General features: G+C 32.4%; 1 protein-coding gene across 1 annotated transcript in view; it reads left to right on the top strand.

Annotated features, from left to right (window-relative positions):
- COL3A1 (collagen type III alpha 1 chain) overlaps window positions 1-16,392 on the top strand; it is a 40,465-nt gene that overhangs the window by 3,157 nt on the left and 20,916 nt on the right. The window contains exons 2-15 of the mRNA XM_081143493.1: window positions 7,195-7,397; window positions 7,659-7,709; window positions 8,141-8,254; window positions 9,532-9,612; window positions 11,341-11,394; window positions 11,863-11,916; window positions 12,769-12,822; window positions 13,481-13,534; window positions 13,701-13,754; window positions 14,338-14,391; window positions 14,837-14,881; window positions 15,020-15,073; window positions 15,532-15,576; window positions 16,158-16,211. Of these exons, the coding sequence (XP_080999619.1) occupies window positions 7,195-7,397; window positions 7,659-7,709; window positions 8,141-8,254; window positions 9,532-9,612; window positions 11,341-11,394; window positions 11,863-11,916; window positions 12,769-12,822; window positions 13,481-13,534; window positions 13,701-13,754; window positions 14,338-14,391; window positions 14,837-14,881; window positions 15,020-15,073; window positions 15,532-15,576; window positions 16,158-16,211 (971 nt within the window). The remainder of the gene's footprint in view (window positions 1-7,194; window positions 7,398-7,658; window positions 7,710-8,140; window positions 8,255-9,531; window positions 9,613-11,340; window positions 11,395-11,862; window positions 11,917-12,768; window positions 12,823-13,480; window positions 13,535-13,700; window positions 13,755-14,337; window positions 14,392-14,836; window positions 14,882-15,019; window positions 15,074-15,531; window positions 15,577-16,157; window positions 16,212-16,392) is intronic.

The following is a 16,392-nucleotide window of genomic DNA, read 5'->3' as shown; positions in this document are numbered from 1 at the left end:
AGCATTCAAGTTTGCTGGTTTGTATTGCCCCTATAATGAAACATACATAACTAATGGAAAAAAATCTAGAATAAAAATCAATAGAAACAATTATACTTCTAAGAGGAGAGAATGCATAATTGCTCATGTTTCTGTGTCAGGCATCTAACATGGATTTGGTGCTTCAGTTGAGATTACACAAGAAGCAAATGACAGAGTTAAGGCTAGAACCAAAATTCTGTTCAATTGTAGGTAATTAGAAAAGTATATATATTAAATTCAAAGTATATGAATTTTCTTAGTTTTGTAACTGACATTGAAAAGAGATACTGAAAAATTATACATTGTCCTAGAAAATATATGAGCCTATGCATTTCTAAAGGTTAAAAAAAAGGTAGATTTTTTTATGTTAAGCACCCCACTTTGAATTAGTAAATCTATTTTTTAAATAAGTGGCTTACTTATAATTTAACCAGAAATCATCTTCAGTCCTGTAATATAAATTCTAAGTAAAGCATCAATACAAAATATTGTTTTCCATTTATAACTCACATTTCCTTACCACCTCCAGAGTAGTGAACATCAGATGGTTTAAAGGTCTGTAAGTAAATAGATATGCTGACTGAATTCTGGAATTAAACATCTCAGTATTGTAGGAGCCAGCAAATCCATTGAAACAATTCTGAGAAAGAAGGAAAGAGTGTAATTATGTAGCTTTTAATTAATGAAGATTCCTGGATTGGCATCTTATTTTTAAAAACCTAGGACCATTTGCTGTAAGTTTTCCAGGGGTAGAGTTGAGACTTTAGATAGCTCCTCAGAAAAGTCCCTGTTCCACACCTACAGAGTTGCAGGCCAGGCCTTGAATTGCCATTCAGAGCGAAGAGTGCCACCTACCGAAACCCCATGGTTTTCATTGTGGATGACTTTTGTGCCAAGTTCCAAAGTTTTGTAGCCCAGTTCTTTCATTTTGCAACATCAAATGATATCACCGTCTTGAAATGATTAAGGTGGATTGCTTAAGCCTTAAAGTTTTAAACATGAAAGATGTTATTGCCTTTACTGGACATGAAGAACATTTGTAGTTTTCAGGTCTACAATAACTTTCTGGAAACATCTCAGTGGACTGTTTCTTGTAAAACAGTTTTCCCTGGAAAAAAGCTCAGTCCCACTGTTTTCCACACTGAAAAGAGGGGAGGAGGGGAGTCGTATGATGTAAAAAAAACACAGACAAAAAAACCCCCCAGAGTTTTCAAAGGGGAAACTTTGCCTGTTTCATGTCAAGATGACAATGGAAAAAATGAGATAGATATTCTTACACAAATCATTTGTTAACTGTAGTTTGGGGAGTTACATTAACCACTAGAATGTCTGTCTGTGCCTAATGAAAACACAGCAGAAGTGGATTCCTTTCAGATTAACTAACGGATCCCTTGTATTTTCCATAACTGAGGTCAAGAGCTGCCATTTAAAATGTAATCTTAACGAACAACAGGCAAAGTTCAAATAGCATAAAAATTAACATGCTCAAAAGATGGAAGATTCAAAGATAAAGGAATTAGAAACTATTAAAAATTCAATTTGCTTTTAAAACACATTCAGAAGTCACTGCTTCAGTAAAAATGGCATTTACTTTCCCAAAACTTTGTTTCCTATAGCATTTGGTGTGGAGGATGGCAAACAGAGACTGTGTTTCTCAAGTTAATTAAAATCAGAGAAAGACTCTTGGGAGCTGCACAGGATGTTCATAATGTCTCAGGTTAGAAGGGAAGCATCTACTGATGTTAGAGGTTCATTAATATGAATTACCTAGTACCAACTGCATTTTCTGAAAATCAGGGTCTTAGTGTGACATCTTAATAATGATTTTGACATTAGACACAGAAGCCTTATCTGATTTTTGTTGCTGTTGCTGTTGGAATCCTCCTTTTCTGTACATAGTAAAATGTATACTAGGTTTTCCAGTCACATGTGAATCTTACTGGTGGTCTGGATGTCATTAGGGTGGCCTTGGAGATATAACTTTTTTCATAAGGTCAGGAGAAAATAAACAACAGAATAAAACTCCAGATGTTAACTTCTTGGTTTGAGACTAGATAGGAAAGATATTCTGCAGAAAACTGGTACCCCTCAAAAAAAAAAAAAAAAAAAAAAAAAATCTGTCCTTTTAGACTCTGATTTTAAGCTTGCAGGGTTTAGAAACCACAAAGGGATAAGGCTTTGAAGCTGGCACCTTTAATCCTATCCTGCCCTTGAAGCTGCAGAAAGGGAATGGAACATGGTAGTTGAGAGTATCAAATGTAGAGGCAGGTTTCCTAGGTTCAAATCTCAGCTTTACCCTTTACCATATAACCTTGGGAAAGCACTTAATGTCTCCATGTCTCAGATTCCTCATCGTAAAATGAAGACCATGATAGCACCTCCATCATAAGGCCTTTGGAAAAAGTAAGTAAAATAAATATGCAAAACAGAACAGTGGTTACCCCATAGGAGATACTGTACAAGCTCTGTCTTACATGTTTTACTAACACTGGAAAATAAAATTACTGTAAGGAAGAAATTAAAGTACTTAGTAACTTGGTGATAAGAAAGATATAAAATTTTGGTTAATAAATACAATATTTAAAGATGTTTGCCAACTATAAGAGAAGAAACTGTATATATTTTCTTAAGAATCCTTACAATTTATCACTAATCTGATTATATTACAATGCAATTGCTAATTGTTAGATATATGATACTTTTCATGCTAATTCTCTAATTATTTTTATTTCTCGCAGAACAAAATATTAATCACCTTAAAGGAAATTTCTAATTGGAGACATAAAAATCATATATTTATAAAAAATAAATTTTTTTTTTTTAAAAACTAGAAATGATGATCCATAAAGTTCTTTAGTGTTTTGGTGAGGACAAGGATTAGCTGAATCTGCCTGGCCCATGCAACCCACATTTTAAAATTGAAATTTTCCATCTATGTAGGTCTATAGGTCTTTCCTTCAAAACCTTTTTTTGGTTAACTATCATATTTAAAGATATTCCAACAAATCTATAAGCAGCAAAAACATATTTAATAAAAATATATGTTCTCTGAACATTAGTGTCATTTAAAAGCCAAACATGTTTCAGTTAGAAACTATATGAACTCCATATATGCACTTACAAAATATTCAACTTTCTAAAGTAACAGAAAATAATGTCACAATAACTTACATATCATATCTATCAGTAAAAAGAGAAGAGAAAAATATTAAACTAGTCACTTGAGCTAAATTAACAATTTGGATACCTTAGAGAATATTATTTTTACTACAAAAATGGAGTTAAGATAAAGGTATTTTGCATTATTTTTTACTCACAACAATAAAATCAGCATGAATTAACATTTGAAGAATGAAAACAAAATGGAAAGATTTAAACATATCTAAAAGTATTAAATTATGTTACTTGGTTTTATTTTTCTCCAAAGTTCCAAAACAGAGAGCTAGGAAATAAAAGAAGCTAAGAGTAGATTACATCATATACTAGCTTCATTTTGTTTTGTAATTTAGATCCCAGTAAGGAGATGATATAGTCCAATGAGTTGCTTGTGTGACCATAAATAAATTTATTTCAGGACAGTACTTTGTAAAGACACCAGAAACATCAAGTGACATGAGAGGTGTAGTTTAAAATTAATTACAAATTGGAACAGGGGACTTAGTTTAAGTGATTACAATAAGGGAAGTAATTAGAAAATCTATTACTTGTCCAGTGGTAAAAATGAGATTATTTGCTTTTTACTTAACATTTGTTGCAAAAGAATTTATCTTTTTATTTTTATCAAAGTAGCTCTGAATTTAGATGTCTAAGGAAAGAAGGGAGTAATACATCTGTAATACTTTCAACAATAAAGATAATTTTTTTTTAAAAAAGGGGAGTAATATGAGATGACTATTATTTATGAATCCCATTTTCTATTCCATTTCTAACTGCTGCAAGTGGCTAACTGGAACATTTTATTTCCCTTGAAAACAAACTTGTTTTTCCCTTGACTCTGCATGGTTTTCCCATGTACAACTAGGCTATCGTACCAAAACTGAGGGCCATGAGACATCTGTGTAAGAGTTTTAGCTTCTGGGAGAACACACTGCTAACCATACTTTGTCATGCACAGAACAAGAAATTAGAGGAAGCTGCACAAAAGTCACCATTTTTTCAACAAAGTGACTGAGGTAATGCAACAGAGAAAAGTCTGTTTCTATAGAGAAACAAAGCCACCAGTTTCTACAGGAACTGACTTTTCAGGAGAGCCAAATTTCTTTCACATGTCTGTGAAATAAGTTATGGCAATACATAAAACTGCATTAATTCTTATTTTTCAAGCCTTCCACCTTTCTTTCATTACTTAGACCAATATCACTTTTTGAAAAAGAGAGGTACTCTAAAATAACTCAACCTTTATATTGAGACCTCTGTGTTTTAAAAAGCATAATGCATATGGTTTCTAATAAAATTTGGGAACAGAAGGCTGAATAACAGTTGTTGTTTATATAACATTGGGTTTAACAAATTCCAACAAATTTGTTTACACTTTCAATAAGCCAGTATTGTGCTCATATATTTAGTAGTTTGCAGAGCAAATGGAAAATACTTATTTCTAGTGATATGATACCGTCAATGGGACATAAACAGGAGGATGTATACACAAGGGGAAAATATGTTAATTTTAAGACACTTTAAGAACATAGGAAAATAATATATTTAAAATATGATATACTTGACTTTAACTTAAACTGTTATCCTCATTTGTCTTTAATATGTCATCAGTATTCAATAACTAATTTTTATAATAGGTCCTGTGTTAAACATAGAAAGATATTCCTGACCCAGAGACAAAGTGCTGAAAAAATCATTAATATAAACCAATAGCATTTCCCCCCTAGCTTTATTGAAGTATCATTTGACATGAAATTGTGTATATTTAAAGTGTAGAATATGATGATTTTATATATATATATATATATATATATATATATATATATATATATCGTAAAATGATTACCACAATCAAGGTAAGTAATGCAGCCATCACCACACAGTTACCTTTTTGTGTGTGCATGGTAAAAACACTTACGATCTAGTCTCTTGGCAAATTTCAAGTATACAATATGATATTATTACCTGTAGTCGACATTCTCTACTCTAGTGGTATTCTCAAGGGGGCTGGGAAGCCAGCAATCCACATTATTAATAGGGAAAGCTTGACCTAAAACAAATCTATTAGAACATTTCATAAAGTTAATTTAGAGAAAGTTTTTAAGAAAAGGTAACCAATGCAAAGATCGAAGAAAATATTTCATGCAATTTTATTAAACAGGCTTCCATCTCATTAAAACTTTCAGATTTTTCCTGGAAAAACAGTAAACTTAAGATGCCAGTTATGTTTAGAGAACAGTGAGTTTAATGCCTAGACCCTCATATATTACTGTTCATAATAATATAAAAAAAGTGTACACTTCTTAAGCATGTCTTTCTTAACACCTTTTAAACAGGCCTACTTCGTTTGCATTAGGTATACATTTGACATTCAGTATTTCTGCTCACTAAGTATAAAGGAATGATTCTTTAAAAGTTTAGACAATATTTCTTCCCAATAGTCTCATATATCTGTTTCAAACATGAAGGAGGAACTAGAATGACTTGCCTACTTAAAATTGCAATAAAACAATCATGAGTTCTTTTATTAGCTCTAAGCCACATTGGGTAATTGTAACACAAAGTAAGAAGGAATTTTTAAACTTCTTGAATCCATCAAGGGTGTTGCACAAGATCAGGAAAGTTGTATCTGCACACGTAAATGGAAGCAGGAAGGGAGGCAGTTTCAGGAGGCTGTAGAGTCTGTAGGTTCTGAAATTCTCCTCTTCTATAGACTTTTACTAAACCAGCTAAATCTGTAAACACAAAGCATTTAGCACAAACCTAAATCATTATTACTTCAGATATGGAGGGGATATAGAAATGGAAACCTAAGAAGGTGGTCTTCATAGCTGTATGTAGTATCTAGATATAAAACTCTCAGGACACACTCAAAGGCCTTTTGGGAAAGAGAGCAGTGTGGTTGTTAACAACTTACCTCCTTCAAGGAGGCCTCTTTCAGCAGACATTTGAATGCCTTGGCTCTGAGAAAATAAAATAAAATCTCACTTTTTTAAAAAATACAAATACTGAACAGTAAGTGCATCATTCGTTGTTTGCAAAAGTTTTTGCAGATATTTAGAAACCTCTTACTTATTTACTCAATACTGGCAAGCTGTCATAGTGATCCTCAAGAACTGAAGTTGTATTTAACCACAACCACAACTAATGCTTTAAGAATTGAGACCAGGTTTTATTTTGGCAACCCCTAAGCTGATTCATTGGTAATAGCTGCTGAAACAGTCTAAAATTTTGGTTGAAGCAAATTTTTGACCATTTTAAGCTTCAAATACACATGATCATGATTAATATTTTCCTATTATTTTTACTTATTCCTTACCAATATTTGTTTTAAAAAAACACCTTTTTTATAATTTGGAAAACTCTTCACATCCATATAAGGTATCCAATATATTATGTCATATCATGTTGACCTACTAACGCCCAACAGAGCTAGCAGTGATATTCAATATATACAAAAGCTTAGTTAAAGCTTCCCCAGGATTCTGGAAGAGTGTTGTTGCCAAGAGCAGCTGAGTTTTCCCCTGAATTTCTCAACCAAGTTAATAAAATATGGAAAGTGTTCAGAGGTAGTGACAAAATTATCTTTATAGTTGAATGCTCCCATCTACTGTTAAAGCAAAGAATAGCAATTGGGTCAAAAAGCTTGTTTTCAATTGCACAATTAAAAAATGTTTAAGTGTTGAGTGTGTGATTTGCGTTGGTGTTAAATCCTTACTATAAATGAAATTAAAATGCTCGCTGGCCTTAAGAAAGAATTACTATGCTGCGCCAATGTGATATCAATAAACAGATTTGTTGTTGCAAGCAGTCACTTACTACTTGGAAAATTAGGTAGGAAGAATATGATATTTTTGGTAACTTAATTTGTGGATTTTTTTTTTCATAAGCATGCTCATAAGAAGATACTAACAATTAATAAAAGGAATACATTATTTATTTCAAACTAGCTCTACTTTGGCTATTGGAAACAGTCATGACAGTAAAATGAAAATCACATTTCATCTTATTTTCCAGTTATTGATGGAGGATGCTCCCATCTCGGCCAGTCCTATGCGGATCGAGATGTCTGGAAGCCAGAACCATGCCAAATATGTGTCTGTGACTCAGGATCTGTTCTCTGCGATGACATAATATGTGATGACCAAGAATTAGACTGTCCCAACCCAGAGATCCCATTTGGAGAATGTTGTGCAGTGTGCCCACAGCCTCCAACAACTGTGAGTATAAAGAAAATCTGTACATCTTCAAGATTTATATTTGAATACACAACTAGTTCCTATATTACAGGAGTCTGAAAGGGAGTGAAAGTAATGTCTGTCTAACAATCATGGCAGTGTTACAAGTAAAAGGTGAACATTCTGGTTTAAAACTAGAGATTGGGTGTGATTTGGAATAAGAAATAAATATGCACACTGGGGCACACTTCATGGGAAAGCTGTTCCTATGTCTTTTTAATCTGTATTTTTTCCACTTATTAGCCTACTCGCCCTACTAATGGTCATGGACCTCAAGGCCCCAAGGGAGATCCAGTAAGTAAACATTCTTCAGTGGAATAACATTTGTTCCTTGAGTAGTTTGCTTTTCCCCCCCCAATAGCTTTTTTATATTTGAATTTTCATCATTTATACATTTTCTTTGATAGCACATATTTAAATAATGACACAAAATAACTCAAACTAAGAATCTATGATTGTACATGTAAAGATTCAAGCTTCCCAAACTTTATATAATGTCTTCATCCCCATTATCAGTTTTTAAAAATAAAATAAAAGTCAATATAAAGGAATAAATGACATTGAAATTATGCATATGATTTAGTTTAAAAGGTATATATTCCCAAGAAAATGTATTATTTATATTGATTCCTCATATTGTAAAGTAGAGAAGCTACAATTTAATAATGATTCTGAATCACTAGGACTATTCGCTGTTTATTAATTTTTATTTATGATTTTTTTAGGGCCCTCCTGGTATTCCTGGAAGAAATGGTGATCCTGGTCTTCCAGGACAACCAGGTACCCCTGGTTCTCCCGGCCCCCCTGGAATCTGTGAATCATGCCCTACTGGTGGCCAGGTAATAAATTTCTGGACAAAAAGATTCCCTTGTTAAAACTACCTACTCACTTCCTTTTATTTAGCCTATATTACATCTCTTTTGTGGGTTCCTTATATCTATTTTCTGACTTTATATATTTAACAAATTCTTATTTAGTGCTTATAAATACTGGGAGCAATTCTAAGTGTTTTATAAGTATTTACTCTTCCTCATAATGCTAATGCTATTGCTACTATATCTACAAAATTTCCCAACTTCTCAGCAGGCATATAACATAAGCACTATGTTTGAGAAATGAACCATCAACTCTCCAAAGAATTAACCTAGAGAATTTAGGAATTGCTGCAACTGTACCTATTTCCCTTAATCCCAATGGTAAAGATTCTGAAAGCTTGAATGAAAAGCAGTTGAGCTGTGAACATTCCGCATTGACTTTAAGTCAACAGGATTATTCAAGCACATGTAACTACTTTTGCCAAGCCTTCACAACACAACCTGCTTCTCTTGAAAAGTGTGGCAACCAACTAACTCTGTGTGTAAAACAAATAACCAAACAGATAAAGAAAAAAAAAGTTCTGCTGTGTTGGAATAAGGAGAAATTTTAAAACACATACACAAATCACTATGAGTTTTTTAAAAAATATTTTCAAATATCAATTCAACGAGAAGCAAAGAATATCACCTAACATTCTTATCCTGGGACCCCACAGAGCCATTGCTAAACTTACAATTCAAAATAAAATAATCTCCAAAGAAATTCAATAAACAAACAAGCCTTTCTCTTATTCTTGTGCTTATTTTCTATGCAGATATTTGTTTTGACATGAATCTGTTCCGCACATTAACCAAAAGCCAGGGGATATGTATTTTACTCATATCATTAACTGTTGCAAAAATAATTTGACTTCTCCATTTTTCTGCTTAAAATGAGAACGTCAGATTATATGTGCTCTGAAAGCTCTTTTGGCCTCAAACACTCTGTGATCCTGTTTCTAATGCTGTGGCTATCTCTTAGAAATATTTTGAGTAAGAGCATACAGGAACAAATCATTTGGGATTGACATTGCATGCAGTTAGGTGAAGGATTACAATGCAATGATTTCTGTAGAATAGCTAAAGCTAGAGAGAGGAGGGGGTAAGCAAGATAATTGAACAATGCGCACGACATCCTCTGGCATGTGGAAAGCTTCTCTCCGTGAATGGTAGACGTTTCATGCACTTCCTCTAAATGCTTTTGGAAAGAACTATGATCTATATATCAAAATGATCATATTTGTCTGGTCTTTTTGCTACAGAACTATTCTCCCCAGTTTGAGTCCTACGATGTCAAGTCTGGAGTAGGAGGAGGGGGAATTGGAGGCTATCCCGGTCCAGCTGTATGTACAAGTGTTTCTCAGTGTTTTAGAGCATTATTTAGTCTTCCATTTTGCTAAATCTTGAATGGTTGTTCTTCTAGCAATATAATATTATAACATAATTGTAAAAAATAGCTTGTTATCTATTAAGGATGGGGAAGGAAGTGGTAGGATTATCATGATCCTTCCATCCTAACTAATTTTTCATCACCTCTTCTCATTTCATGCCTGTTTGGCCACTCATTTCCTTTTTATACAACCACGTACTGGGGCCCACCTGCCTTCGTGCTTAGGTCTCACACTCATATATTCTTAATTTTAACCAAATGTTGTTAGTTTTTACTGCCACTTTTTCTCTTTCTCACCTAAGTTTTTTCAGAATCTTCTTTTATTGTCTTTTATTAGTTAAACACTACTTTCTAGATGACATGTTGAGTGATGAATGTCTAATATCACAATCTGTCTCAACTCAGGTCCTGGAATCAAATACAGTTTTTTCCAGAATTCATCAAGTCTTTAAATTCATCTACTGTAATGATAGGTATTCACATTGTACCCAAAGGGTTTCTTTCAATATAAATGACCTAGAGTTTTGATAGAAGGAAATAACAAAAAACACGGAAACCTAGTCATATGCATGTGGTGCATGGTGTCCCATGTAAAGGACCCTGTTGTAGACAGCCTCTCAGGAAGAACACGCTACGTAAGGTTATCATTTCACTGAGAGCAAAAGGTATATAAGTGTAAGTGAAACATAACACTGGATTCTTGAGGATTATGGAGGATTTTTGCCCATATCATTGGACCCTATATTTGTGACTTCAAAAACAAAATTTTAACTAATACATCCAAATGAGTGGTTAAAGCAAGACTATTAAAATTCAACAAGTTACAAAAAGAGAATTTTACAAATCTCTGAAGTTATAGTGATTTTGTGTGTTGGTATCTTTCAAAGCCAGGAAATTATATTAACTATGTTGGCATCTGCTTTTACTCAGCTAAACTCATATTATGAATCCTATTTTTTAATCAGATATACAGTTTTTACTTAAAAAAAACATTAAAAAACCACTACTTATTAATATTCCAGAAAAGAATTCATAAGAGGAAATTTAATTACAAACTGTCTTTAAAAATAGCAGATTACAACACTGAACACTCTCTAGCTTAATCTACAGTTCTGAAAAATGGTGTCAATTGATTATAATTGTAATTCATCATAATCCCAAATATTGAAGATTCTCATATGCACATCTAAGTCTTCATGTCAGTGATGTAGCTAAGAATCTTTGGATTGATTTACACCATTATTTTTAGAAACTAGGTTGTATAGTATGCAGATAACTTTCTACAATGAGGTAAATAAATAAATACATACATACATAAATAAAATGTTTCTTCAGTTGTACCAGTATCCTAATATTGAAGGGATTTTCATAGCTTTTGCATGCATTTTTTCAGATTTTGAATCCCCTTTTGAGGGGTTTCAGGCCAACAAATTATAATATTTACCAATAATTTTTATTAATTTGGTGGGAATTTCATTTAGAGTGACATTTTTGTAATATCTTTATTGTAAATATAATAAAATTAATCATATCCATAAATAGTTATTTCATAATGAGGTAGGTTGTTCATATTTTTAAAGATATCAGTATCATTCTTATACAATGGCATCTCTTTGATTCTTGAATAAAGTATATTTTAGATGCATTTATTCTGTATTTATTCTTTAAATTTTTATTCCAGGGTCCCCCAGGTCCTCCTGGTCCCCCTGGTGCATCTGGTCATCCTGGCTCCCCTGTAAGTAGAGCCATTAGTGGTACTTTCTTCTTCATTCATATTCTATAAGTCAAGATAATATAGATCTTGCTGCGATTTAGCCATTCCAGCATGCATAGTTCCAATTAACTAGAGAAGTCACAACCAAGAAACTATGATTCCTGCAAAGATGTTGGAATTTCATATTTAGTTACTTTCTACAAACAACTATTAGCAATTAAAATTTGGTAAAATTAAACCACATGTTTAATTTGCATGTAATATGACTTCAAGTTTTAAACAATTCAACTTCCATGAAATGAAGTGGATGTGATGGAATAAATTAACTTTAATCTGATCTGAAAATTTTTGGCTTCAATCTTTATAAACTGGAACAAAATTTGCTGACTACACTTAAAAATCCTGATTTCATACTATCTTCAAAATGTAAATGAATTATATGAAGATTAAGTTACTTTTAAAATATTTACATATTATTCTACCCACTAGGGCTCTCCAGGATATCAAGGCCCCCCTGGTGAACCTGGGCAAGCTGGTCCTTCAGTAAGTAACAATTATATCTATATTTAATAAACTGAAAATTCCATATAGTAACCACCTTCATTTTCTAAAATATAATCATAAGTTCCTACAAAGTATAGCCTAAGTTTATGCTTTCAACTTATAATAATAAATACTATTTTTATGACAGTCAAATGGGTTTCACAGATCTTTTGGACTCTTAATGATTCAAATATCTTATTTAGAGACACTTACTATTTAGGAATTCTCTGGTTAATTGGCCATTACAACAGTCCACTTGCTAGTGCAGATATAAATCCTCTATCTTTTAAATATAGATTTAATTTTCTTACAGCCACGCAGTTCACCTTTGTGTCTACTCTTCTGATATATAATTTGTAAAACTTAATTTAGTAGAAATAAATGTAATCTAACAGAGTTCTCCAGGAAAACATGCTGTGTAAATAAGCATGTAAGGTGAAGTCATTTTAATATTTCAAAGTATTTGGAAATACCTATATATTTAAAAATGCAATATCTCAAAAATGTAGAAGTACATCAAAATTTATAGATACACACATGTGATATAAAACATAGATGCATGATATTTTTAATTTTCATTAAAATGAAGTTTAACAAAGGAGACGGGAGGAAGGGGACTCCTGCAGTAATGTCAACATTAAAAATTAAGATAAATAAATAAATAAGTTTAACAAACTGTAAAAACTGGATGAATATAGGTATAATATTAACTCAATGTGTTATTTTCTTGATGCAAAATATTGAAAGTATTTTCTAAAAGGAGGTTTCTTCCAGTAATGCATATAATATATAATAATAAATTGACTGTAACAGAAAAATCTACAGATTTGTTTTTTATTTTCTTAATTTTAGGGCCCTCCAGGACCGCCTGGTGCTATGGGTCCAGCCGGTCCTGCTGGAAAAGATGTAAGTTTATAAGGATTGAATGGCGACACAGCAAAATTCAACTTGGACTATTCTAAATAATATGCACCATACATCACAATATCAGAGAGAAAAGTCTTACTCAAAAATTGTTAATATCTTAATGATATTTTAGCTCATATTAATCTTTGAATATTTATATAGTACTTGCATAATTACATATACCATTTGTTAAATTCCAAACTAGCAGAACCCACAAATGTGCTTCTTGACTCTGTCAAGACTCATCCAGTGATTGTGTCACTTAATAGGAGGAGATGAAAGTTTCTTCTCTTTGCTTCTTGCAATAAAGAAATTGATATCAGTACTTTATGAATTTCAAAACTTATAAACACCTTTAATATTATGCTACTCTTTCTTTCCCATTTAATTTCCAATTGCAAATTCTTCTTAATGGATTGAGAGATGGTCATAATATTTCAGTGATGAGGGATGTCTTCATTATTCATAAGTTTACATTGAGATGGGAAAAGCTCTCCTCATTTCTTCTATTAAGAAAGCTGATCTCACTTCTATGGTTAGCCCAACCATTTTCATGAGTTCTTGCTGAGAAAAAATGCAAATTAATCAGGTTGTTAATTGGCTACAATGTATTTTTCACTTATGCAAACTCCTATGTATCATTTATTTCTCTACCTAGGGGGAATCAGGGAGACCGGGAAGAGCTGGAGAGCGAGGATTGCCTGGACCTCCAGTAAGTCTTCAGCATCCACTGAATTAATGGAGAAATCACAATGATTTTCACATGAAAATTGTTATACAACTATGTTGAAATAAACTTAAAAATAGAAGGCATTTTACTACTGGCTTGTGATTTTCTTTGAAGGTTCATTAAAATCTTTCCTATTCATTAATTTTAGGGTATGAAAGGTCCAGCTGGCATGCCTGGATTCCCTGGTATGAAAGGACACAGAGTAAGTAGAGTTTCTAAATTAACTATGAGCTGTTTTATTTAGCTGTTCACTGTGCCAAACATGGTTGAGTCTAACAACAAACTAGATATTTTATACAAAGTAATTAAGCTGATTTTAAGTGTATAAAAAACTTGGGAAATGATTTTGTTTTCTTATCACAACTGTCAGAAAAAACATAAAAATATATTATAATAGTTATGCATATTTATGGACTTAGTCAATATGACTTACAGATAGAATTAAGCAAGTTTATTCTATGCAAAATATTACATAGATTAAACCAACTGAACCAACAATCTATCAACCTAATATAACTAAAACCTATGAAACTGATATTTGCTACTCTACAGTTAAAGCAACTTCTAAATTGGACTAAATTATACTTTCTAATTAGTTCAGATTTTTTTTACTATAAAATCATCAAATGTCTACAATCTATTGAAAGGAGCATTAAATTATTTAAGTTAATGATGAACATGTTGTTACATGGAAAACTAGCAATAAAAAATTCAATGTAAAGTTTTTTAGCATTCTGTATTATTAACAGATTTTAATATGTTTACTATTTTTATACATTTCATAGGGCTTTGATGGACGAAATGGAGAAAAGGGTGAAACAGGTGCTCCTGGGTTAAAGGTGAATCATAAATTCATATTTTCATAAGTATATTTATTTGTTCATACTTAGTTTCATAAGTATAGCTATATTTAAGATTTATATTTTGGGATTTAACTTTTTCTGAAACTTACCTGAGTTTTGCATTGTAAGAGCTGCATAATAGTGAGTAATTGAGATGTTCTATTAAAGCTTCCATGACAGCTGATAACTTGAACTGTCTACATTAGAAGTGAATGAACATTCCTGAGTAGCTCATGAATTACTTCTGTTTAGTCCACACATTTTTTTTAAAAATACAGAAACTGAGACTTCTGGTAAATAAAAAAATGTTACGAAACTTTGATGTTGTTAAAATGTATATCTTTTTCTTGGGCTCCATGATATTTTTCATAATATGCTATGTTTAAAAAACTAAACCTTTTCTTCCTGTTACATAAAATGGTCATATATTTCATGTTTTTAGGGTGAAAATGGTCTTCCCGGTGAAAATGGAGCTCCTGGACCCATGGTAATTATGTTTCTTATATATAATTTTCAGTTTTATTACTAACCTCCATCTAACCCCAAACTTGCCTTGCTCCCTCAGCAACTGTTTTTACACACGTCAAGTTTAAAGTTTAACCATACTTTCAATTTTATTCTGTAGGGTCCCAGAGGGGCTCCTGGCGAGAGAGGACGTCCAGGACTTCCTGGAGCTGCAGTGAGTACCGTTAGCAACATAGCACCATCACAACCCCAAATCACAGACAAGTGTCACAGCCAGGCATGCAGGCTGTGACAATCTGCAGGAAAATTTCTTTTCTACAAAATTGCACTTAAAGTCACCTCCATAAAATTTTAGCCACAATCAGAGGGAAACAAGTGCTTTTTAGTTGTTATTCTGGTTGAGGATATTTTAAAAATGTTTTAACTTTGCATGTGTTATCAGAGCCATTAATTCACATTCAGTTCGTAAAATACAAAATCCAATCCTTCTACATTAGGTCATTGCTATATATGAATTTTAACAATTTTCTCTAAAATATATGTAATCAGTAATCAGACTTTAATATGTTTAAGGAAAAGTTAACTCAGTTGAGTCAAAATTTTAATCAAAATATTACTAGTCACCAGTCTTTCAGAATTAAGAATATATTTAAGACAAACTTTTCTTTTTAGGGGGCTCGAGGTAATGATGGTGCTCGAGGAAGTGATGGACAACCAGTAAGTAACTTTTTATCTAACCTGATTTGCTTCAGGGTAATGAGAAGTTACGGATTGTGGAATATTGGAATAATATGGATTACAGATTCAAAACTCAGCGTTGTTCATAAACATTCGCTTCAAACTGACACTAAACCCATAAATAAAAATCTATAAACAGTTCTTCTAGAAATGCTAAATTCATAAAAAATTCTGATACTCCTTATTATAGTTGGCCAATTGCTAACATCTGTAGTGTGCTTACAATGCTCGTTAATAGTATTGGATATGACAATTAAGATAGATAATAATGTTACCTCTATTTTATAAATGAGAGTTCAGGGCTAAGTAACCTGCTCAAAGTCACAGAATTCGTGGCAGAAGTCAGGAGTGGGGAAGATCCAAATTTTCTAACTTCAGATTTTACCCTCTTTTTGTTTTGCCACATTGTTTCTCCACATAATATTCATCCATAAATGATAAATACTATTTATATACATAATTGTCTTCTGTATTGCATATATGCTCACATACTATTTACTAGTAGCATTAGCTTTTGTTACTTGATTCAGAGCTCTTGAAATGGTATTTAATTTTTTCAGGGCCCACCTGGTCCCCCTGGAACTGCAGGATTCCCTGGTTCCCCTGGTGCTAAGGTAAATATGCATTTCTATAGAAAAATATAAGATATGTCTTGGAGACAGCAAAATCATTGGGTTGCTTCTTGAAAGTAATTTTTTTTCTTTACCAGTCAAGTGGATATCTTCTACCTGTATGGATCTTTAAAGTCTTATTCTTTTTTTAACATTAAACTTATTGAGGGTAATATTGGTTAAT

The sequence above is a fragment of the Miniopterus schreibersii genome (assembly GCF_964146895.1).
Source record: "Miniopterus schreibersii genome assembly, chromosome: 7".
Lineage (NCBI taxonomy): Eukaryota > Metazoa > Chordata > Mammalia > Chiroptera > Miniopteridae > Miniopterus > Miniopterus schreibersii.
This window is presented reverse-complemented; position numbering and strand designations above follow the sequence as displayed.